The 25,116-nt window shown below is 46.7% G+C and overlaps 1 protein-coding gene across 1 annotated transcript in view; it reads right to left on the bottom strand.

The window, feature by feature from the left end:
- Positions 1–399: 399 nt before the first annotated feature.
- Positions 400–25,116, bottom strand: part of Xkr6 (XK related 6) — a 221,931-nt gene continuing 197,214 nt past the window's right edge. Inside the window, exon 3 of the mRNA XM_027390350.2 lies at positions 400–9,183. Within this exon, the coding sequence (XP_027246151.1) occupies positions 8,219–9,183 (965 nt within the window). The 3' untranslated portion in view covers positions 400–8,218. The remainder of the gene's footprint in view (positions 9,184–25,116) is intronic.

Below are 25,116 nucleotides of genomic sequence, written 5' to 3'. Positions count from 1 at the left end.
AATATACATAAATGAAAGTGAATAAGGAATTAGCCAGTGATTCTTTTTTTCCTGCAGATAGCAGGGCACCTTGTACTCAGTCAGTGCTTCGTTCATGCTGAAAATGGCATTACATAGAAAGCAAACTTGGTACCCACAACACTGTTGTCCTCAAAGTGCTTTGCCAAACCTTAAACTGCTTTATCCTCACAACACCCCTGTGAGGTAGGTAAGCAATATTCTCGTGGCACAGACAGAGAAATTGGCCCCAGAGTGACTTGACTTGGGTACATTTGCAAAAGGTCAGAGTCTTGCAATTTTCATCACCAATAACACAATCTGCACATGAGAAAGCACCATACTCTTATTTAAATGCTTTCTCTGACCCTTTTGTTAAAACAAGGAAAATGCTTAAAGACATCACTCTGTAAAATCAATTTACTGTGTTTGAAAAAAATACACTTTGTTGTTTCTGCCCCAGGGAATTGGAAGCACTGACCAGCTGGACACCATTTCCTTCAGTATACTCCTAGAGTCCTGCCTCTTCCTTATCTCTTGCCTACCATCCACTGAGGCTCTCCCGGTCTCCAAGCATCCATCTTCGAGCTCCTGTTCATAAATGCTTCAGGATCCTTTCATCAGTCAGTATGTGCATGGATGAGCACATAGACGCAGCAGGGTGTCTCTGTATTCCTTCCTTTTGGCCGCCATCTGAAATACCTTGTGGGAACAAATAGGCCAGTGGGGTTGGCCTTGCTACACATAATCAGACAAATTCAAAGGAACTATTTCTGACTTTCGGAGTGTGGCCTGTTGATCTTTTGCATCAAATAGCATTAACCTTGCAGACCAGACTCAGAACAGGTGGGAATGGAGTCAGACTAGGGCTCCTTGGTCAAGGGCAGAAAAATTTGGCAGCAGTACCCAAGACCTGCCCTTGAGAGCACTCTGTTCCTCTGGGGGCGGTCTCAGAAAGTGACCTTTCTGTCTTTTTGTAATTTTTTTTCAGTGAGAATTTCTATACCAGAATAGACCTAGCCAGGACCAGGTGGACTGATCCATGGGAACTGGAACTTGTATAGTTTTCTTTTGCAAGACTGTTCTTGGAACCAGTTTAGAATTGGTATTGGGGCAGCACCCCTGAGTGCTAATGTCCTCCATGGCTCCCACCTGCTCTCACTCTGGGTTAGGTCCTAAGAACAGTGAGGTTCTTAGGATGCCTCTGTCTTCTTGTTCCAAGTGTATCTTGGTATTTGAAATGATAACAGTCAAACCATAGGAAAAAAACATAGGTGGGGGCAGGAAAAGACATTGAACTTAAAATTTTCAATTCAAATTGTGAGGGGGAAAATATCCCAATTTAGAAAAAGATTAAAAAAGAAAAAAAAACTGCAACTGCATGCTGCTCTCCAGCCCCAGGTATCTCTGAAGTTTTGCCTGCAGGCTCCAAGAAAAGCACACCAGGGAGTGGTGAAGACCTACCATGTGCACAAGCATTTGTAGCTGATGAGATAGGTGTTGGAAAAGCAGGGTTGGGCTTTCCATCCTCTGCAGGGGACCAGGGAAATGAGTCCATTTGAGAAGGGAAACCTCAAGGCTTTGAATAAAGGCAAGAGATACTTCTCAAAGAGCATTTGGCCACCTCCCACACCATCTCCAGGCCCTCTCTGCTCATTCCACCTCCTGTCTGTCAAACATTCAGTGAGTATCAATTTCCAGAAACAGACTACCTTGTATTTTTCTTGGTCTTTCAGGAAAAACAAACATCATGGGACTTAAGAATTGACAAATGCCCAGCAAGAGCCAGGTAACCAGATGTCCCCCACCAGATGCTACTGTACTGAGTTAACAGTGCTGTGATGTATCTGCCTGCTCCGGGGCTCTCTCCCTGTCCCCATGTCTTTCTTGCTTACCTCCTGGGCTTCTGGGTGCCAAGCGTATCTGAAACCTCCTCTTTTTCCATATTTCTCTTTACCAAAGAATGGGGTCACCCTTTTCCCCATGAGACGCCTTCACTACCAGCAGCATTGACTGAATCATCAGGTCATCTCTGAGCAGAGGGAAAAGTAGAGTGGCTTGTTCTCCATCCACTTTACTGATGGAGAAACCAAAGCACCAAGATGTGAAGTGCGTTATCCGTGGTCACAGGGGAGCCCTGAGTCAGCCTGTGGCCATTCTTGGTCTTTCTAGCTTTAGGCCAAGCACCTAGGACATGTGAAGCTAAAAAATGAGGCTCCGAGCCTGAGGGCCCCAGGGCTACATTGAGGATGGACCAGAGTCAGATGGCTGGCTGCTGGTCGCTATCCGCAGTGACAGATGGCCAAAGGTTAATTAGAGACAGGTGCTCTTCCAGTTACCAGCCAGCGCTGTACCAAGAGCAAAGTCATAAATATATTTTCTCCCTTGGCTTAAGGGTGATGATCTGGAAGCTGTCCTCCCTGAAGCCTGGAACTTCGACTCCTAACTGACTTCCGTTTGAGGAGGGGAGTAGGGACTCCTGCTGGGGACCAGCCAGGACAGTATCTTCTTCATGAAATGGGCATCCCAGGGCAGCTGTCCCTAGGTCCTGCTTACTCCTGTCCCTGTGGTCTATTCTTAGCCCTTGACACAGGTGCTGGCCTGGAGAAGGAGGATCGCCTGCAGAGGCAGTCTGTCTGCTGCTATGGAGCCATCATTAATAGCACTCATGACCTTTGGCTCCAGAACACTCCTGCTGTGTCCTGCCAGTCACTGTGAAGAAAGGTACCAAGAGAAAGAAGACGATGCCTGGGAGCTGAGAAAGGCAGAAAGAGCCAGTTGGGCAGAGGAGAAAGCTGGGACTAGGTCAAGTCAATATCTTCTGATATTCAGCCAATAGCAACAGATGCAACATTTGGAGGGAGAAACAGAAAACTTTAGACCTGCCAGAGATGGGGAGGGTGAGGCAAACTTTGTCATTATATCTTCCTTTCCCTCAAGGAAAGGCTTAGAGAAAAAGCTATAAGAAAATTGGCTTGCCTTTTACATTGTTATACATTTCAAAGTGGAGACAGGCACATGCTGAGTTAGGATGCTCTTATGAGCTGATAAAGCTGTAGCCTGAGGTTGGATCACCATTACCAATGCCACATTCCAAAGGCTGGGCTGTAGATGAGAAAGGAAGGCTGCCCAAACTGGGACAGAGCTCAGTTTGAGGACAGGAGATAGGGTAAGGACATACTTGAACCTGGAGGAGGCTCCCATACTGCCCATCTCATGTCCACCTGGACCTTGATGAAAGAAAGGACCAAGGCTGAGCCTCGCTTCCTTCCTGCAGGAGGTGACGCTGTGTCTTGAGAAGATCAGAGCCCAGGAATCGGCTGGTGTTTGATATGCAGTGTCTAGAACTGCTCCCTGGGAGGCTGCTTGGGTACTTGAGGAGGTTGACTCCTCAGAGTCCTCTCCTTCTCCAATGTATTGTCTTTCCCAGGATTCACTGGGGCATGCTCAGCTTTCCCTGGCAGTTTTCCAAGTGCCACTTGGATCCCTGGAATTACACTGACCATGCTTTCCCTTTCGATGTCAAATTTGTATACCATGCCCCCAGCCAAATCTGGTGTGGTTATTTTAGCATTTGCCAATTGCTGTGCAAATAGATGCAAAATGACTACCCATAACCACTTGGCCCAAGACTTAGTGCTGCAGGGTATTGGATACACGCCCAACCATATTCTCCTCTGAACTCCTTCCCTACACCAGGGGCCCAAACGTGCACACAGAAGTTATCTTGCTCTGCTCCAAGGTAATGGGTAGAGAAATTTTTCTCAGGTCCAGAATCATCAAAACTTGGGGCTCATGAGAGACCCAGTTAATGAGGCACAGAATAGACAAGGGGAAAAGAAATCATGCATTAGTTTTTGGTGATGAGGAACTGCAAAGGGAACTCAGATGCAGGTGACGAAGGGGCACCTGACCTTCCCAGAGCTGCTCAGAAGGAGACAAACATCTGGGGGGGTGACAACAGGTCTGAGGAAGAATGGAGAAAGTGATGATTTGGTGCTTTTAAAAATATTATATTTTTTTTGAGAATTAGATTTGTATCAGATCTGAAGCCTGTAGCGTGAAAGGTCATAAGACCAGAACAGTTGTCCTTAGGACCAGATAGGTTCTACCCTCTTTTAGCCACCATGGGACCAATTGCTGTCAAGAGGACAGAGGGAAAACAAAAAACTCTGTGTCTATGGAGTAGGGTACAGGGTCCTCCAGGTCACAGGGGGATGTGTCTTTCCTTGAGTGGGACAGTTAGGAAAGATGGATCTTGCTGTCTTCCAGCCCCCAATCTACTTGGGCTTTGTGTATTTGTCCTAACATCCCTGGTTCCATTATGGGACAAGTCTGACCTTAAAGAGCAGGGAGACACTTCGTATAGATAGACTGTGCTTGAGATATCAGAAATTCTGGGGCAAGTGGAGTCAATGGGAGCAGATTTGATGGGTTTAGATCTGCTTAACTTCCCCTATCTCATGTCCTTGAGAGACCTGAAGAATCCCAAGGCAGAGCCACCCAAGCTTCTGGGGTTGAGGGGAGGCTTGCAGAAACAATTCTAACAGTATCAGTCTTGGTGCACTGATAGGACCACATTTCTTAGAACAAGAGAAAAAGCCAACTGTTCTGTGTGCTTAGAGGAATGAAATATGGGGGTCTATAGGCATGGTCTATGGTGGGGGACAATATGGAAAGAAAGAACAAGGTACCAAAAGGCTTATCTACCAAAGCTAAATATTAGGAGTTGGGTATTCGCCATCAAGAGGTCCAGGGGAAGAGATAGGTGTAGAGATTTATTTCGCAAGACTATAGGTTGCAGCTGGGGAAAACTTAGATGGATTTGTTAACTCACAGAAGGAAAGGTTGTTGGGGACCCAGACACCTGTCAGTATGAAAGCAGATTGCCAGAGTGGGGTGAGGACACTATGCCTTGGTTCAGTGGTCCTGCTGTGGGATTCTGAGGTTATCTGGGAGGAAGACACTGAGAATGTATAAAGTCTATTAGTGACACTTGGGAAGTCAGCCAGCCACCAATAGCCTCTGAAGGGGAAGGACACTAGAAGACTTCGTGGGAAGTAATGCCTAATAACAAAAGAGACTGGAGATGGGGCTCTATAAGATGATGAGGGCAATGCTGCCAGGGGAAACAGATCTCTCAATCTTTGCTCCCTGCCGCCTTTCTCTGCTTCTTGGCTCACTTTTCAGGCCTTTTCTTGTCTCTCTGGTCTTCCAGGCTCCTGTCCACAGATGTACATTTTCAATTGTGTTATTGGGGAAAGGTAAGGCATGGTGGAAGAGGGGGATGGGTATGCTACTAAAGAAGGAAAGGAGCCGAAACCCACCAAGGCTAAAGCAAGGGCTGGTGAGATGTCATGACTTCCTCCTCCTTCACTGAGCATGGCTAAGGCTTCCCTATGCTGGAAACTGTTTCCCCAACTTTGGATGCTCCAGCCAATAGCCACACTTTCTAAGTTTTGTGTAAACATGAACACGTGTGCTTGTGCACGTGTGCTAAAGATAGAGTGGTCCACACAGAGGTGGCAGACTAAAGCCAATGGTGGGATCAAAGAGCAAGAGATGAAATGGAAATGTGACTAAGACTAGACAAACAAGTGGAGTGGCAGAGGTCCAGAGGCCACACAGAGCCGGAGACCTGGGACACCCAAGACTTGGGATCAGAGCTGGCCAAAGGAATGCCATGTCACCCCACAAATGGACTCTTCTTCCCCAGTCTGAGCAGAGCCTGGACTGTAGCTTGGTGACAGAGCTGTGGTGGGCGCAGAATAGAGTGAACATGTCTTGTAGGGCGTACCCTTTGTTCACTACTCACACACACAGCTCCAAGCAGCCCCTCTCTGCCTGGCTTGCTCCCTGCCAGGCAGAGGCAGCCCAGATGGCCTTCACCTCAGCCCAAGTGTGCTCTGTTGTATCCTGCTTCCCAGAGCAGAGACCAGGTAGGACCCCCTGAGACCCCATCTTAGGAAAGTCCTGCAAAGTTGTGGTAACACATGAGATAAGGAGGTGGGACAAAGGAGGGAGCATTTAGTTTCACAATTAATATATGTTTTAAGGTTTAAGGGGAAAAAAAAGATTCAGATAAACCATGAAGGGGTGACCAGGAGGGGCTTTTTTGAATAGTTATTTAAAATAAAAATTAAAAAATTCATCAAACATAAAAAAAAAATTCCTCAGTTTTTGAACTTCTCTTAAGTATAGCTCAGTGTGAGGTCTTGCACCCTGAACAGTTACATCCAGAATTAAAAAACTATCACAACCACAGACAACAAAGACTAACAGCATGTACTTAAAAATACTGTGTATGTATATATAGATATATATATATTTACACATATATATCTTTTGCAGAGATATCTTTTCTTTTTATGATTATTTTTTTCTTTTTTTTCATATTTTTTTGTGTGTGTGCCCAAGTAGAGATAGAATGGTATCGAAATAATACCCTAAAACAGAAATACTCTTTAAAGGAACAGTACCTTCCAAAAACAAATTAAAATTTTTACAAATGGTCAGACATACTTGTGACACCTCCAGAAATTCACCTTGGTATAGCGAGAAAATAAACAGTTAACTCAAATCCTCACCAAAGCCGCAGGGCCTGGAAGGACAGCCTCTGCTGCTGGGGTGGGGCCCTGCTCTCCAGGTGGATGGCCCATACAGGGGCCACTTTCGCTACCTTTCCATCCAGCCCCTCACAATCCCTTCTCCCAGTTACCATGGTATCTGCCTCACTTCAATTTTTGTGTATTTCTGGCAAGACCTTGCAGCAGGTGTACACACATGCACACGCGCACACACACACACATGCACACACACACACACACACACAGAGTCCACTCACCCCAAATGCACCAGGCTGAATGACTCTCAGCCAACCACACTGACAGAAGCACCAGTCTGTGAAATGTGTCAGTTAATACGATTTGACTTTTTTATAGATAAATACTCTAGTGTTCCTCTTTATGTTATTTTTTTCAAAAGCACAAATGAAAAATGAAAAATTCTTTCCAGATCAATTTAAGGCTTCCCACTAAATGAAAAGAGAAGAGGCCTTCCGCACTGTCACACATCACACACACACACACACACACACACACACACACACACACACACACACAACCCTTCTCAGCCTTAAAATGACGGAAGAGATCACTGTCGCCAGTCACGGACTAAGTATTGTGCCTTTAAATGTCGTCCTTTTTGCTACCATGCTGAGTTTTATCATTACTGATTCTCTTTGATGGTGTTTATGGACACTTCCTTTGATCTGCTTTTAGAATTTACCAAATTGGGTGTTTGGGGGTTTCATTCTTGTTTTGTCTTTTTTTTTTTTATTAATTTTTTTTCCACGGGAAAACAATGTAATTCTTGCTAGGCAAATGTTAAAATGGCACATAGTCAGCCTTCGAGTAGCTTTTCCGGCCAGTGGAGATCCAAGTAGCCCTTTAGCTTCTAGAAGGCTTTGAAAAATGGGGAGGGGGCGAGAGAATTTGAAAAAAGAGGGGTTTCTATGCCTTTGCTTTTGGTCAATTTGATGTTTGTTTGTTTGTTTTTCAATACAAATCATCAGATAGGAAGGATTGTTTTGGTATGATATCTGTTTGTTGTTTTAATTTGTTTGCTCTATTGGCAGATTTTTGTTTCATTTGATTATTTAATTTTTTTTCTCTCTTGGTACAAAAGTTACCAGAGAGTTTCGTGTGAGAAAAGATGACAGTACCTAAAGAAACTCAGCACCTAAGGGCATAAGGCAGTTGAAGGTTTTTGTTTGTTTTGTTTTGTTTTGTTTTTGTTTTGTTCTCTCAATCAGCACCAATCCCATAAATGATCTACACTTGGTGTAAAGTAGAAAACTTTTTTGTTTGTTTCTTTTGGAGAGGAGATAGCTTCTCCTTCTCCACCCTAGGAACTGTAGTGTGGGATTATTTTTTTCAATACTGTTTCTTATGTGTAAAAAACAAAAGAAAGGTTTCCTTTTTGTTTTTACTTACAAAACATAGAGAATATCTTTGTATACATATAGTGACTGGAAAGAAAGCTTATCTGAAGGGGATGTGACTTATTGATCTTTTTGTGGTGTTGGTGGTGGTGTTGGTGGCGGTGGTGGCGGTGGTGGTGGTGGTTCTGTGTATTGGGGGAAGGGAGGACTATATTTCTTGCAGGCGGCATTGACCGCAACCAAACTTAAGGTCCCCTTCTCAATCTGGGTCAAGGTGTTCTAGAGTGAAGACTCATACTGCAGCAGCTCATAGAGCAGAGGCCCATCTCGGTAGCGAATGCCCACTGCAGTGGGAGTGACATACTGCAGGATGTTAATAGTCCTCCGCAGCCTCCTGTCTACAAAGTGCGCATCCCAGGCCGGGTACCGCTTTCTTGGCATGTCAATCTTAATCAGGGGCCCTTCTGGGTGGTAAGGACGCCCTGATGGGGTGGAGGGCCCCATGGGTCTCACTTGGAATACGGGCAGGCAAGTGTCAGCCGTGAGGTCTTCCTGCTGTTCCGTCACGGCTCTGGTGGGAGTGACCTGGGTCCCCCGGTACCCAGGGGTCTGAGGTGCCATAGGCTCAACATCAGGGGGCAAAGGGATGCCCCAGAGCAGCTCGGCACAACAGGAGCTGGCAAAGACCTTAGCCCGCGGCCCCATGGGATGCAACACGCCATAGTATAAGAGCATGAGCGCAATCCCAGCCACAAAGCTAACGAAGACACAACACAGTGCTGGCACGGCATAGGAGTCAGTGTTCTCCGGGTTTCTGTAAAAATACCAAAGGAACGTCAAGGCAGCATTCTCGGTCAAGACTATTGTATAGTATGCGAACATTCGGTATCGAGTCCGCCCTTCCTTGACGTTAAACCAGCAGAAAATGTACACGATCCCTACCACCATGTTGAAGAGGATCTCCTCCCACTTGGACATGCAGAAGTCTGTCCCTCCATGGATGATCCAGAAGGCCATGGCGCACCAGTGCACCACCACGAAGATCCCGAAATACAGCTGGAAGATGGAAGCAAAGAGGGCGAAAGAGATAACTCGGGATGAGATGGTGAAGAGGCGCCAGAAGAGGTGGATGAGGGCCCCTCTGTAACTCATGCTCTTCTTGTCGTCCCTGGAGTCCCGCAGCAGCTTGTGATAGGAGGCTAGCACCCAAGCCAGGGACATCAGGGAAGTCACAGAGGAGACACCTGCCAAAAAGACACAAACCCACACAGTTAAAACCTCGGCTATCTAATGTGGACACAGCAGGACTCCTGGCTGAGAAGAGGCCCCCCATACACACACAATCTAGAGGAGAAGGAGAGAAAGATGAAATCAGGCGCTGGACCAGAGTCCCAGCTGCTTCAGACACCTGTGGGTGCCTGAAGTCACTTTCAACAACCCTGTTTCAATTCGAGAGTCTTGATGCTCAGGAGTAGCAGAGTGGAGAGGCCCTCCTGCCTGGCCTGGAGTTGGGAAATGGGGCAGCATCCGTGATGAGTGGGCCCACTCACTCTCTACCTTAAGAGTCCTTGCTGCGTGTGGATGCATTGTCGGCACTGGTGTCACAAAGAGGTGATCTTGGGTTTGTGGAGGCCCACTGACAACTGCCCTAGCTCAAGCTCCTCCCTCAATCGTTCTTTCCTGTGAAAGTGCTCGGTGGCTCGCTCAAAGTCCCAAATGCCCCTTTCTGTGCCTTCTTCCACTCGGCCTTCTCCATCATCAGTCATCTCAAGCCACCGAGGGATGTCCGTCCCCTCAGCTGGCCACCTGTGTCACTCTATTGACCTCTGCATGCCCTCTTCTTGCTTTCTCTGCAGCTCTTGCCCAAGTCCTCTTGAGGCTGTCCCTTGCCATGTCGTTCTCTCTCCTCCGGTCTCCCAGGCTAGATGAAACTACCTCCTGCTTTGGAAGTAGGCCTTCCCTCATGGGTTTGGTGGTGTTTTCCAGGGCATCTGTGGTTCATCACCAGTAAATCCTCCGACACTCAAGGATTCTGGGAGCTTGGGTGTCTCTGACCCCTGGAAGCACTTAAATTTCTCTAAAGCAATTTTCTTTCTAATGTTGCTAATTGATAATTGTGAATAAATCAAATGAAATGGCAATGATAGCTACTGGCTCTGATCTAATCCACCCATGAAGTCTAAGAGGTTGCATAATGTCCTCTTACACAGGATTCCTCCATCACCCCTGAATTCCTCATGCATAGTCCAAGTGAGCATCTAGCACCCCCTGTGGGGTACTTCCTAAAATTCAGAACTAAATGCATCTGAGGACCCGGCTATCATCTCATTGATGGTCTCCTTAACAAACTGTGTAGTCTCACAAGCATGACTCCCCTATTACAGCCTTCTAAGCCGAAATCGGTGGTACACTACCCATTAGTGTTAAAATCAGATCCATGCACTCAAGAGTCCAAGAAGGGCCTCAGGCCCTTCCACTAGTGTCCCTCCATGCTACCTCACAATCATCCAAATTTCAAGGAGGAACCGAAGTCCTTCTGCTTGCTGGTTCCAGAATTATGGCCCTGCCCATTTCACAGATCTCCATTCTTGCTTCCTCTTTGAGTCTCAGACTGTAAAATAGTATGTCAGGAGCCATAGCAAACCTAGCATGTGGGCAGCACACAGAGTACGTTGAACATCTAAATGTTTGACTGCCCACCAGGAGCATGTGCTGCTGCTCACCTCAATAAAGATACAAAACAAACAGGAGGGATGAGGCATGAACCCAACTTCTCCATGGAAACCAATTGAAAAAAAAATATCTTGAGAGCAGTGATGATAGATTTTCATCCAACTTCTCTGGAAAGTTCTATAATGGATACTTAAATGTCCTGCCTGCTTGTCCTACATACAAGGCATCTGGTCTGTATCCCAGAGACCATACATGGTTTGTGATCCAAACATTCAGAAATAGCCTGTGTTCTGGCTGCCAGGGTGAAATAGGAAGTGTAGGTCAGCATAGGATTAACTTGACTTGGGTATGGGTTTCCAGAGGGCAGGGAGAGGGAAGTCACATCATTGTAGCTTGTGTCAGACTTAGTCCTTGAGACACTTTCAGGACGTTCCTTTCAAACATCCTTGTGACTTCACTGTCACCTGACTAGCCAGCCATCCGGCCTGCCTGCCTGCTTGCCTGCCTCCCTCTCTTCTTCCCTCCCTCCCTTCCTTCATTCCTTCCTTCCTTCATTTTTTTTTCTTGAATTGGAGTGTTTCTAAGTAGCCTAGGTTGGTCTCAAACTCACCACTGTAGCTCAGGTTAGCTTGGAACTCTGAATCATCCTGCCTCAATCTCTAGAGTTCTAACAACTGAACTCATTCATTTTTGTTTGTGTGCATGCACAGGTGTGTGTGTGTGTGTGTGTGTGTGTGTGTGTGTGTGTGTGTGTGTGTGTGCGCGCGCGTGTGTGCGTGTGTGTTGTGTATTCATGTCTCTCTGTGTATAGGTTTGCACATACATGTATACAAGCATATAGAGAACAGGGGTTAACGTCAAGTGATATTCCTTAGGAGCTCCTGAGCTTTATGTTTTGAGGCAGGTCCTCTCATTGGGACCTGGGGTTACCAAGAAGGCTTGGCTGGCTGGCTAGCGACTTCCAGGGATGCACTTGTCTCTATACCCCCACCATTGGGATTACAAGGCTTTTTATGTGATGCTGAGGATCAAATTGACATCCTCATGCTTTTATGGTAAACACTTGATTGACTGAACCATCTTCCCAACCCGAAACCCCCAAACACACACTCTCTCTTTCTCTCTCTCTCTCTCTCTCTCTCTCTCTCTCTCTCTCTCTCTCTCTCTCTCTTCCTTTTTCTTTTGTTTGTTTGGTTTTTCAAGATAGGGTTTCTTTGTGTAATAGCCCTGGCTGTCCTTGAACTTGTTCTTGTTCTGTAGACCAGACTTGCCTGAAACTCACGGAGAGGCACCTGCCTCTGACTTTCCAGTGCTGAGATTAAATGAGTGTGTCACCATGCCCACCTTTGAACTAGTCTCTCTCTCTCTCTCTCTCTCTCTCTCTCTCTCTCTCTCTCTCTCTCTCTCTCTCATTCATTCATTTTTTGAGACAGGGTTTCTCTGTGTAGTCCTAGCTGTCCTGGAACTCATTCTATAGACCAGGCTGGCCTAGAACTCACACAGATTTGCCTGCCTTTACCTCTTGAGTGCTGGGATTAAATGCATGCACCACCACTGCCAAAGTTGAATTCATTTCTTGGTGCTAATATTTAATCACCTGCTGGGAACTTAACAACTTAGCTGTCAGGAAGGAGTTTTATGAAAGTTAAGTGGGAGGAAGCCTTGATTTGGGGTTCCTTCTAACACAGTGAAAACTGTTATTGCCCCTATTACTTTCTACTCAGCACCTGCCAGAACATGGCCTCAATTTGTTTAATTCTAAGCATGACTTTGAATAGAGTTGAGGTGCCAGAGCAGGACAACCTTTGGCCTCTACAGTTCTAGTTTCACTACTCTGTGTGTGGTGACATTGTCCCCATTCTGAGTACAGGGCTTTTGGTGCATTCTGCTCACCATCAGCAGCCAAATACCATGCTCCACCTCCCTGTCTCCAGGCTATCCAGGCCTCTTCCTGGTCCTCTGCTGCCGTTCTGAAGCTTTGTCCTTTTCTTTTGTTTTCTCAAAACAGGTTTTTCTCTGTTTAGCATTGGCTGTCCTGGAACTCATTCTGCAGATCAGAACTCAGAGCTCTGCCTACCTCTGTGCCACCACTGCCCAGCCCTGAGGCTTTGTTCTTGTCTCACCCTTGGTGGCACTGATGTTGCTAGGTCTTCTGGGTTTTCCCTACAGAGCATGGTGCAGATGTTTTTGAAACATTGCACTGTATCGAGAGCCAATCCGTAGTCCGTAAGGTTAAGATATCTTTATTCAGATAAACACCAGCCGAACACAAGCCAGAGCATGCCAGGGGCAGCAAGGCAGCCAGGCCATTGAAAAGGGGTCCCCATGTGCCTTGTAGCCCCTTAAAAACCTATTACGAGTCATTCTGACCTCACCTTGACCACACCCTGACAGGCATGGTCAGGCACATCTGTGGCCAGCCCTTAGGAGGCGTGGTTACAGTGTCTCCCTACATTACACATTATCATCGACTTATAGGAAGGCTCAGGAAATGGTCATATGGGGATGGAGAAGCAAAGCCCATGGGGAGTGCTAAACAATGGTCTCATCTCACAACCTCAGTTATTTCTCACTTGGTAAAGTCTAGAAATGCCACATGGCTTTTGGAAGAGGAGTTCCTCACACATGCTTCTCAACCTGCTCATCCACCAGCAAGCCTTGTCCAAGATAACCTGAGGCCCATTGACCATGCAACACAGGATAGCATTTGTCCTGCTACCTGGTACTGCTTTGCTGATGCTGTCTCTCCTCCATCTTGTCCTTCTGACAGTTGGGTTTTTTTTTTTTTTTTTAAGTTCCCAAAGTCATTTGTAATGAAGGTCATTGACTTGCGTCAATAGCAGAATCTGTTCTACTTCCTAGCCATTGACTCCTTGGGGCCTGGAATGACAGGCTTTCTCTTTGGGAGTACAAATAGGCCCCTAAATCAAAAGGCTTGCTAGAGTCTGGGAGTGGGAGTGGCAGGCGGGTTTGGGGTGTGAAGATGACTTCACACCCACATAAAGCAGGGATTGTAGAGGGAGGAGGGTAGCCCAGAGACGTCCAAAGCCTCACTTCCACCACTTTCACCACATCACCATAAAACTCCCTGCTCTACTCAAGGCACCAGCACATCCCTTTCATCCAGTCAGTGGTGGCTGAAGGCCTTACTCCATCTCACTGAAGAGCTGAGAAAAGCCAGGTTCATAAGACTCCATGCAGGAAATAGGTTTCTCTCTGTGCGCTCACCAGACAGTGACCTTTGTCTTCCATTCCAAGATCCAATGGCACAGGTATTAGGTAGACCTATTTTCAACCCAACCCCAAGAAACTCATCCAAACTCAGTTGCAACGCTAGACATTTTGTCAGTCGATGGAAGAAATGTTCATGGCTTGGCCAGGCCACACCTGCATCTTTTCTTTGGATAAAACTTGTTACCTCTCCAATCCATGGAACCATTAGTTCAACTGTTTGATGGCAAGCCATTAGCTGAAGGCAGCCAGATGATGTACAAAATACGTGTGCGGATGACAAACCAGCACAGAAGACGGGCTTCCCCTGTCCTATAATACTCCTGGCCAATGCCCAGCTGTCCAGGAGAACACAGGCACGACCCCCTGAACACCAGCATTTAATTCACAGTCTTATTAGGAGGACCATGTGAGGCTGTACTGGTCATGGGCTGAACTGGGTCCTCGCTGGATCTCTGGGTTAAAATCCTCACCTCTAGTACCTAGGAATGTGGAGATGAGTTCTTGTTGTTGTTTCCCAGACAGGGTCTCATCTTGTCACCCAGGTTGGCCTCAAACTCACAGTCCCCCTATTCCAGCCTCTTGAGAGCTGGGATTCCAGACATTTGCTACCCTATCCAGATCAACTGAGACAGGTCTTTACAGAGCAGGCTAAGGCAAAACTGAAATGCTATGAGATAATTAGGCACGACTAGCATCCTCATAAGAAAAGAGACACAAAGAGACACTAGGGACACACAAACATAGAAACAAATCACACGAGGACCTGGAAAAGGCACTGCCTGTAATCTAAGGAGAGAGGCCTCAAGAGAAGCCATCCATTGACATCTTGATCCAGAATTCCAATCTCTTGAACCTCAAGGAGGTCATTTTTGCTATGCTATTCAGCCTAGTGATAGTGGCCCTGGTAAACTAGTGTGGTCTTCTATTTAATACATTTTTTCAAAATATATTTTTAATGTGTGTGTGTGTGTGTGTGTGTGCGCGCACGCATGCCTGCTAGTCTGTATGCATGCCACGTGTGTACAGTACCTGGGGAGGCCAGAAGAGGGCACCAGAACCCCCATAATGCAGGGTCTCTCCAAGAGTAGCAAGTGCTTTAACCACTGAGCCATCTCTCCAGCCTCTTAATTCATTTTTTTAATGAAGAAATTTAAGAAAATGTTCCAAATCATGCATCTAGCAGGAGACTAGACACAGGATTGGACCTTGAAAGCGACCCATGCCTTAAAGCTCCTAGACACTGCTGGTCTTTGTGAGGGGCTGAGTGGGTGGTGGAAAAGTAGGCATGGAGATTTGATTATTGCTGGAGTAGAAGAGAATGCAGGCTATGTAGGAACCAAGGGGAGGTTTTAAAGCCCCTTCAGCCTTCCTCATGAGACTAATACCCAGACCACAAAGAAAGCAGTGGCCCTCACAGAATCCTTTGTGGCCACTGTCCCATCAGGTGATTGATCTGAGGCTACAGTGTGCTCTATTACCTGCAGGAAGTGCAGACTCATCACCTTGCAGTGGCTGGCTCCCTGGGAAGATTTCCATTCCTGAGGACAACCCAAAGATCAATGTTTCCCTGGGCAACACAAGCTCTCCAGAGGCTCTTGAGGCCCCAGGAAACTGCCTAGCTATACCTGGGATTACCCAAGGTTTCTTCTCACTTAGAGCTTGGCCACTTGGTGCATGCCAAAGATCAGGCTGAAGACTGTTAAATGCTTTGTGTTTAGCGATGACAAGTTCCTAGCAGTGAGCCTCTGGGCTCACGCACTGTCCTGGTGCAGAGCAGGAAGTAAGCTTGTGGCCACATGGCACTTGTCCCCACAAACACTCTAGAATATCTCGTGGCCACTCCCCGGAGTCCTACAGCCCACAGGCTGCAAGAAGAAATTAATCATAGACCTTTGAAGCCACTGAATTGCTCAGGCTTCTAAACCACTGCATGGTTAGCCTGTTATGACTGATGGGTCACATCCCTTCAGTACAGCTGTGGTCCTTAGATGGACCTCCAAGACTCCATTCAAGCTAGGCTGCCTCAGAGTTGCACATGCACCTGCCAGCTCCTGCCTACACCTCTCTGTAGTCCATCTCCAGAAGGCCCAGAGATAGATTCCAGTGCTATCGAGGCTCCCATAAGCCTCTTTGTCCTCTCAGGGGTTCACCCATGTCAACCCCTCCAGGATCACTGCACCCCAGGGTGTTTTCTCTGCTTGAGTTTCTCTTCCCCAGTATTAACACATTTGGAGCCAAATGTCACCTCACTGAGACCTTTACTCAAGGATCAGCTTCTTGGCCCCCAAACACCACATTCAAAACACAACCTTCACCGCACACCTCCACTCCTTCCCGCTTCCCCATTTATTCTCCACCCTGTCACACACAAACGCCAAGTCTCCTTTTCTGCTTCGCTGGTGGGTAAAGGTCAGCTCCCAAGGACAGGGCCGAACTTGGAGGGATTTCTCTAGAATTATGCTTTTTTACATGCAAGGGTACCCATTCTGCACTACGTATCCGGGTTAAGACTTTGATCCACTCAGCTTTCACAATCTCCTGCTTGTCTTAACTGTGGGAAGGGATGCTCCCAGGAAGTCCCAGCTTGTGTCTTTGTATTTTAGGAAGGACTGCTTGAAAACAGAAGAAAGAGAAAGGGTACCACCTATACTGAAGGCTTTCAAAGCATTGGATGCTTATGCCAAACCTTGGGCTATTTCACTCATTCTGAACAATAATCTTTAACGGCCTATCAGTGTCTCCATTTCACAGGAAATCTCATGCTCAGAGAGGTAAAGGAACTGTTCATCATTTCTGGGCTCAGCAAGCCTTTGATCTGATGCTTTGACATTTCCGGCCTTGCTGCCCCTGGAGAAGACAGGTAATTCCTAGAGATAGCAGACTTTGCCTGTGAGCAAATTTTTTCAAATCTCAGTATAAAACACTGCCTCTTCCAGGAGCTGTCACCCTCTGGTCCACCTGCCACTTGCCCTTATCACCCCAGGTCAGGGACAAACAGAAACATCGCCCTCTGACTAGGGGAGCACACACGATTCACTCCAGCCATCCCTGAACTGTTCTGCCTACCTTCCTGCCTGCCATTTTGGTGGAAGCCACAATAAGAGAGAGCTCTTGGCAACATTCTCCCTTTCTGCCTCCCTCAGTCTCTGCCTCCTGTTTGGCACATAGCTCCCTTACAACAAGCCCCAGGGCACAATGAGCTTCCTTTCTAGATCTGGGACAGACTCTTTCTTTTTTTGTGTGTATGTGTGTTCATGAATGTACATGTGTGTGGGTCCGTATGTGTGTAGACACCAGAGGTTACTTTCAGGTGTCTTCCTTAAACACTTATTATTGTTGTTGTTATTTTTGTTTTTAGTCTCTAGGCTGTACCAATCGGTGAGAATGGCTGACGAGCAAGCCCTGGGGTTTCTCCCATCTAGTTCCCCCAGAGCTGAGAGCACAGTCATGACTACCATAAGTGACTTTGTACATGAGTGCCACAGAAACTCAAGTCCTCAAGGTTGCAGAGCAAGAATTCTACCAGCTAAGCTATCTCCCCAGCCCCACTAACTGTTGTCAGTGACAGATGCCTCCCGAGGTGCTGTCTTGCCATACTTGAATCACAATCAATATATTCCTTAAGACAGTTAAATTATCAATTGGCCAGACAGCTAAACTAGTAAGCTATTGGGTAGGAGGATGCAAACCTGGGACACCCAACTCCTAAGTCCTAATTGCCTACAATCCAAAGAGCATCCAGTGGTTTTCCTCCCCAATGGGCAGAGGCTCATGACTTGGTAAACCGAGCTGCTCTCTGAGGCAGGATGGCAGCATGCTTCTGACATGAGCCCAGAGCCAGCCAAGAGCTGCCTCTTCCCTCAAAGAGATGCTGGGCTCATACCCACCCCCTCGACTGTGAGAAGTCCATGATGATTGACACTCTCCTTGAGGGTATTACTTTAAGAGTGGAAGGAAAATGGCAGTAACCAGGCTTGGCTTAGCACCCAGCACAGAAAAAGCTGGTTGCCTGTAGGGAGACACTGTAGCCCCGCCTCCTAGTAGCCCCTACAGGTGTGCCTGGCCATGCCCATGATGGGAGGTCGAAGATGTTCGGGGACAATTCTTAAGAGGCCACAAACATGTGGAGCTCCCCTCTCTCTGGCCATGCTAGCTTGTGGCCTCTGGGCACGCTCTGGCTTTCGTTTGGGCTGGTGTTTATCTAAATAAAGAAGTCTTAGCATTACGGCCTACGGATCGTCTTTGAGCACACACAATAATTGCCCATGTTAGTGCATGCAAACAAGACACATAAGCTGCAAGCATGTGCCATTCTGTCTTGAGAACTTGCTGCTGCCTCAGCCTAGATAGACTCTTTTCCCCTGCTTTCATTGCTTGCCCACCTCCTACTCATTCTAAGAGCTCAGCCTGGGCATTGCCTCCTCCTTGGACACCCTACACATACTCTGGGATGCATAGTGGAAACCACTTCTGGCCTTGCCACAGCACCCTAAACATTGCTCCTCCATTGCTGCTACTTCGAAACCACTTTCTGCAGACTGTCTGCCCTACTCCACCCCTGAACTATGACTTCTCTTTGGACAGAACTGATTCTTGATCTCCATGTGCATATGCATGTGTACATGGTCATGTGTGCATGTATACATATACGGATAGAGACGTGTGGATCGAGATTCACTACACTAGGCTCAATCTAGGTTAATATAATTTTATTCAGGGAGAAGGCACTTACACAGGAAACAGATGACCACTGCAAGTTCCCGCTCCAAGGATCCACACAGGCGGCTCTCTACCACCGACCAGAAACAACAGAGCGAGCTGGGCTCAGGACCCCAGAACCAGTCATACCCTCCTTCACATCCACACCAAATGGGCGTGGTCAGTGCTACAGGTGCAGGCAGGGTGGATATCTCACTATATATGGATGCAAATACATGGGTGTATATATGCATGTGGAGGTTCAGAGTTGACACTGGGCATCTTTGTTCAATCACTCTCCACCTTAGGTTTTTTTTTTTTTTTTTTTTTTTACACAGAAGCTCTCATTGAACCAGGAGCTCTTCATTTAGCCAGACTGGCTGGCCAATGAGCTCCAGGCATCTTCCCATTTCTGCCTCCTCGATGCTACAATTACAGGCCTCTACTGATGTGCCTGGCTTCTTTTTTTTTTAAATATAGGTACTGGAGCTCAAACATGACTTGCTGGACCATCTCCCCAACCCTTGACTTTCACTTTTGAGCGGAGAAAAGCTGTCTTATCTACTCCTACAGGCTCTGTGCCAGCAGAGTAGTTGCCCAACACGATTCTTGAGCAAATGCCTCACACATGCTGTTTCATAAGCAATGCCAGAAATGCAAGTTCTGATAACAAAGCCACTGATTCCCTGGCTAAGCAATGCTGTGAACACCTGGAATTCTTCAAGGCTAGTGGGCACAGTTGTCTTACTTGCTCATTTAAATCTACCTTCCCCACAATTTCAGTTTCCTGTGACTGATGGAACAAAGGACCACATGTGTACTGGCAGAAAGCAAGCACATTTATCTCTGCAAAGTTCTGGAGGTCAGGTTCTGATTTCTGAAGTGCTGGCAGAGCTGAGTGCCAGCTGGAGGCTCCAGGGACAATCTGGTTCCTTACCTCTCAACTTCTGGAGCTGCCCACATCCCTTGGCTGGAGGCCCCTTTCTCTGTCTTCAAATTCAGCTGCATGGTATCTTCATGACTTTCTTTCAGCTCCCCCTGCCACATTCCCCTTTGTCCTGCTGTCCTGCCTCCCTCCTATTTGGTACATCCAGGTGATAAGATTCGTTTTCTCAGTTCAAAGCTCTTCATGGAATCAGCAAAGCCCATTTTGCATGAAATGTGATAGCTATAGGTTCAAGGTTAGGAGGCAGACCCTGTGGTAAACCATACTCGGTCAGTGTTGATCATCATCCTGCAATAGCCAGGCAGTTATCCCCAGTGGTGTGATTTTGTCCCACAATGGGAGTCAGGTAGTGAGTGGGAGACTTTTTTGGCTCTTATAACTCAGGATACAATACTTCCTGTCACTTGGTACCTGGAGGCTGGGGAGGCTTCCGAACACCCTGCAGTGTATAAAGCAGCCCCTGATGAAGAATCATCTGCCCCTAGGTCTAATCACACTGAGGTTGAGGTCTGATGATAGGACTTTCTCTCATCTTTCCATGTTCTATGAAAGTCAAACAAATGGCACCTGGCACCAGAGGTAGGGGTCACCCTGAAAGAGGTCCCTGAGTGTGGACACAGGGACACTAGGGTACTGCAAATTGTCTATTGGCTCTGATAAAGAGTGCAGACTCCTCTGATGGTAATTCGTTGTTTTTGTTTTGGAGATAGGTTCTCTCTACATAGTCCTAGCTGACTTGGAACTCAATCTGTAGACTAGGCTGGCTTCGAGCTCACAGAGATCCACCTTCCTCTGCCTCCCAAGTGCTAGGATTAAAGGCTTGCACCACCATGCCCAGTGATTATTCTTCCTTTCCTTTTTATTTCTATGATAGTAATATTGATTGCCAACTTGATGAGACTTAAAATCACCATGGAAGCAGGTCACTGCGTGTGTCTGGGAGAGAATTTCTAGATGTGGCTAATTGGATGGGGAGGCCCACCCTCAGTAAGCAGACCGTGTTATAGGCTGTGGTCCCAGACTGAATAAAAAGGAGAAAATGAGTCAATCGTCATATTCATCCCTCTTTACTTTCTGACAACAGATGCAATGACTCACACCTCTGCCACAATGCCTTCCCCACCATGATGGATTCTCCCCTCAAACTGTGAGCCAGAGTAAACCCTTCCTCAAGTTGCCTTTGTCACATATTTTGTCACAGCAAACAGGCTAACAACTCATAGAGTTCCTATGAAAGAGCCATCACCTTGACTTAACCATGGGCCCATGGACTCACTGCATTTCTCCTATGGCTAGCAAAACCAGAGGAGGTGAGAATACCCATAGAGCTCTTCCGGGCACTGGGGCTCATCAACTTGCCCAAAGGGTCACACTGGGAACACGGTGCACCCCAAAGAGAGCAGCTCTCCCCTCAAGGATCTTGAAGGTCAAATAACAGCATTTAAAGCAACCAGCAGAAGAGCTAGGTACACCTTCTGTTTCCCTGGACTCTCCCTCCTAAGATGCTGTCAGAAATATCAAAATACCATCTCCACAGCCAGCCGGATAAAGGCGAGCCTCAGAGACTCTAAAACAAATGTCAGCTACTCAGCTGCATGGTCAAGGCTTGTGGGAGCCTGGATCTGCTTGGCTGGACCACATAAAACAGGCCCTGTTCGTCTGCCCTCATGAGGACTCTAGTAAACCCGTTCTCATCCAGCAGAGAACTAGACCACACCCAATCCTCTGTGGCTCCCAAACATGATGGCATTTGAAAGGTGTCTGAGAGATGTCCTGGTTAGAACATGGGCTCTGCCACAAGATATCTAGCTTGGGTATAACCTTATAGTCTTGGGCAATGAAGCTACTAAGACTTAATTTATCTTCTGTGAATCAGGGTAAAAATACAGACTTTGAATATTCAATGAATACTGAATCTTTCCTTTTTATATAACTGTGTGTACATATATATATATATATATATATATATATATATACTATTTCTATATACATACACACACACACATATATATATAGCATGCATAAATACATGAACCAAATATATATAGAATGCTTATAAAGAGTATAAGCATATGTTGTCTTCATATATATATATATATATATATTCCATATGTTCTTGATGTTATATTCATGTACCTATTTATTTTTGCCTATATCCACAAGAATGTGAGCCCTCAGAGAGTAGAGACTTCTTTGCTTTGCCATCACAGTACCCTGAGCCCAGTACTGAGAAGTCTTTATCCCCTGGGTGTCTCTGAATGACTGCAGAGGACATTATTATGATACATAAAGGCAGAAACATGGCTTAGAGGGAGGCTGAGTGCTGAAAACCATTTTGCCCTGGGACCTAAGTCCTTGACACCAGGACTGTTTGATGGCATAGTATCCACATCAGTCATTGCACTGAGTGCTTCTTTGGTATCAAGGGTAGAAGTGGGGATAGAAGGAGTTGCTGCAGTTTGCAAAGGACCATTGAGAGAGAGAGTGATGGAGAGTGTGTCCCTGAGGGACACAGCTCCACGAGGAAGGGTGCTAAGCAAGGTCAGCGCTCAGTGCTCACAGGGGACGGCACTGTGACAGTCTCCAGACCTAGGGGACATGTAGGGAAGCCCTTGCCCCAGAGCACTGTGATGTTTCCCTGGAATCTTCAGGGTGGGATGACTCTGCAGAGGCTTCCTGGTTTCATTGCTCTCTTTCAGGTTCCTATCACTCCCTAGGAGAGAAGATTAACTATTTGCTTTCACTTGTTCACATGACCCTCTGGCTTCCTGAAGGATGGGGGGTGGTGGGTGGGTCTGTTCTGATTCTTGATGTATCTGTCTTGATGTATATGCCCAGCTCTTACACCATGCCAGGAATACAGTATGTGATTAATAACTACTTCCACGTCCCCTGCCAGGGAAGAATGAAGTTCCAGTTCCAGTTGCTGCTCAGGTTTCTTAACTTGCTGCCCTCCACACCTTCTCCCAGAATCCACCTTGATTCCTGAGCTGGATGGGAAAGCCTACACCAGTGAGACTCCATCCCAGTGTCTGACACAAAAACAGGTTGAAATGGTCAAAGACCATTTTATCTGCATTGATCAACAAGATAAATTTGTTTTTCTTGTGATTTTTCTTTAAGTCTCTCCCCTCTCCTCAGTTGTCAAGAGTAGAACTGAAAAGGCTACCCTGAGGCAGGGGACACAGAGGCTCTCTGTCAAATTGCTACATGTTCTGTTTAGCAGCACGGAGACTTACTTCACTGTGACTTTAGACAACAAGGTATTTGAAGCTAGAAGGGTGGAGAGCTGGAGTTTTAGGGCCAGAGGATCCTATTGTGTAGACACCAAGCAGACTCCTCATGACATGGCCTCAAAAAGAGAACAGGAAAGGAGTTGGAGAGAGGCCATCCTAGGGACACAACAGTGCCATATCTGGCTAGAGGCATCCCTTTCTGTGCCTCTCCATTCCAGTGATGCATAAAGAGGTGGCCAGAGGGCAAACATAACTTTACATCTCTTTCTTTGGCAGAGACCAAGACAGGCTGCAATGGGCCGTCGGGGAGTTAAGATTTTTCCATGAACGACCTATGTGCCGCTTGTCTGTAATCCCACTGTTTCCTGGGACCAGGGATGATGAATCTAAGAGGAGGGCTCCACTCCGCCAGAGGCCTGTCAGGCACCACTGGCACAGAAACAACCACAACTCAGCATGACAAGTGATGGTTCAATTGTTGGATGCAAAGAGACAAATTTTACTTATCGTTTCCAAGGAGCCAAAGCAGGAAGTTCATAGATCTGGTCTAGCATAGACCTATAACCTTCAGCTCCCATGGCCAAGTCACAGTCACTTTCCAGCTTTGCTTTATGTTAACCAAGGGGGATGGGCAAATGGTTTGTTTGAATGTGTCTTTGGAAATTTCATAATCTTCAAATGTATATATTAATAGCATTTAGAAGCAGATACTTTTGGGGGGGTCATTGGGGTTAGATGAGGTAATGAGGCTGGAGCCCCCATGATAGTGTGAGTAGATTTATAGGAAGAGAGACCCAAGCTATCCTGTGTTGTAATATGATATCATAAGAAGACCCCCACTGAGTAATCAAAGAGATGTCTTGAAGGGGTACCAGGGAAGTTCCAAGGAATCCACAAGGATGACCTCAGCTAAGACTCCTAGCAATAGTGGATAGGTAGCCTGAACTGGCCTTCCCCTGTAATCAGATTGATGACTACACTAATTGTCTTCAGAGAGCCTTCCACCAGTAACTGATGGAAACAGAGATCCACAGCCAAGCACTGAGCTGACCTCTGAAAATCATACTGAAGAGACGGAGGAAAGATTGCACAAGCTGGGGGGTGGTCAAGGTTATCACAGGGGGACCCACAGGAACAACTAACCTGTGATCATAGTTGCTTACAGACACTGGATGAACAGCCAGGGAGCCTGCATGAGACTGACCTAGGCCCTCTACATACGTGTAACAGTTGTACAGCTTGGCCTATTTGTGAGACTCCCAGCAGTGGGATCAGGATCCCTAATGCTTGAGGTGGCCTTTGGGAACCTATTCCTCATACTGGCTTGCCTTGCCAAGCCTTAATACAAAGGGAGGAGCTTAGTTATACCTCAACATAATATGCCATGCTTTGTTGACATCCATGGGAGGCCTTCCCCTTTCTCAACAGAAACAGAGGAGTAGATGGGGGAGGGGAGGCAGGGGGAGGAATGGAAGGGGAAGAGGGAGGGAAACCTCAATCATGATGTAAAATAAATGAAAAATTGAATTAATAATAAACAACAAATCCATAAATAAATAAGATGACCCCCACCATGAATTAGCACCATGTTTTTTTTTTGTTGCTGTTGTTGTTTTGTTCTGGACTTAAAAAGTATCTGAGCCAATGTCTATACGAGCCAGACTAGAAAGAGTCTGCAAAGCATTTCTTACACAGGAAGAAAGAACTCCAGGGGGAAAGGAATGAAGTGTTACATAGATGCAGTAGCCAGGAGCCAGGTCCCAGCCTTTCTCCAACTTTAGACCAGCACAAGGGAGCTTCAACCTCTGCTGAGGAGAAGTTTGGCTAGGAGACAAAAGGGAAACTGAGTTTTCTTGTGTGGCACTCTTTGACCCCAGGAGAGGAAGAAAGGCTCACTCATTGGGCTGAAGGCTGGAGAGAAAGGCTGGGCATTTTAGCTTCACATGACAGTGGAACAGGATAGGCACTTGCCTTCCTAGTGGTTCAGATGTTAGCAGCGCTCTGGCTCTATGTTAAGCCAAGGAGGAGCTAAGGTTCAAGTTTCTACAGTGTTCATACATGTGTGATGTGTCTGTGTGCTCACAGAGACCAGAGGAGGACATTGGATGTCCTGCTCCATCACTGTCCCTTTCATTCACTTGAGACAGTCTCTCATTGAACCTGGAGCTAAGCTGGAGGCCAGTAAGCTCAGTCATCTTCTTGTCTCCACCCCCATGGCACCAATGTTACAGGCACAGGTGGCCATGCCCAGCTTTCCACCTGAGTACCAGAGATGGAGTTCGGGTCCTCATGCCTGCACAGCAAGTCCTCTCACCCACTGAGCCATCTTCCCAGGGTTTGATGTGAGCAGAGCCCACAACTGAAGGAGACTAGAAGAAACTAGCAGGGAC

This window comes from Cricetulus griseus (assembly GCF_003668045.3).
Source record: "Cricetulus griseus strain 17A/GY chromosome 1 unlocalized genomic scaffold, alternate assembly CriGri-PICRH-1.0 chr1_1, whole genome shotgun sequence".
Lineage (NCBI taxonomy): Eukaryota > Metazoa > Chordata > Mammalia > Rodentia > Cricetidae > Cricetulus > Cricetulus griseus.
Note: the sequence above shows the minus strand (reverse complement) of the source record. Positions and strands in the feature narration are given on the sequence as shown.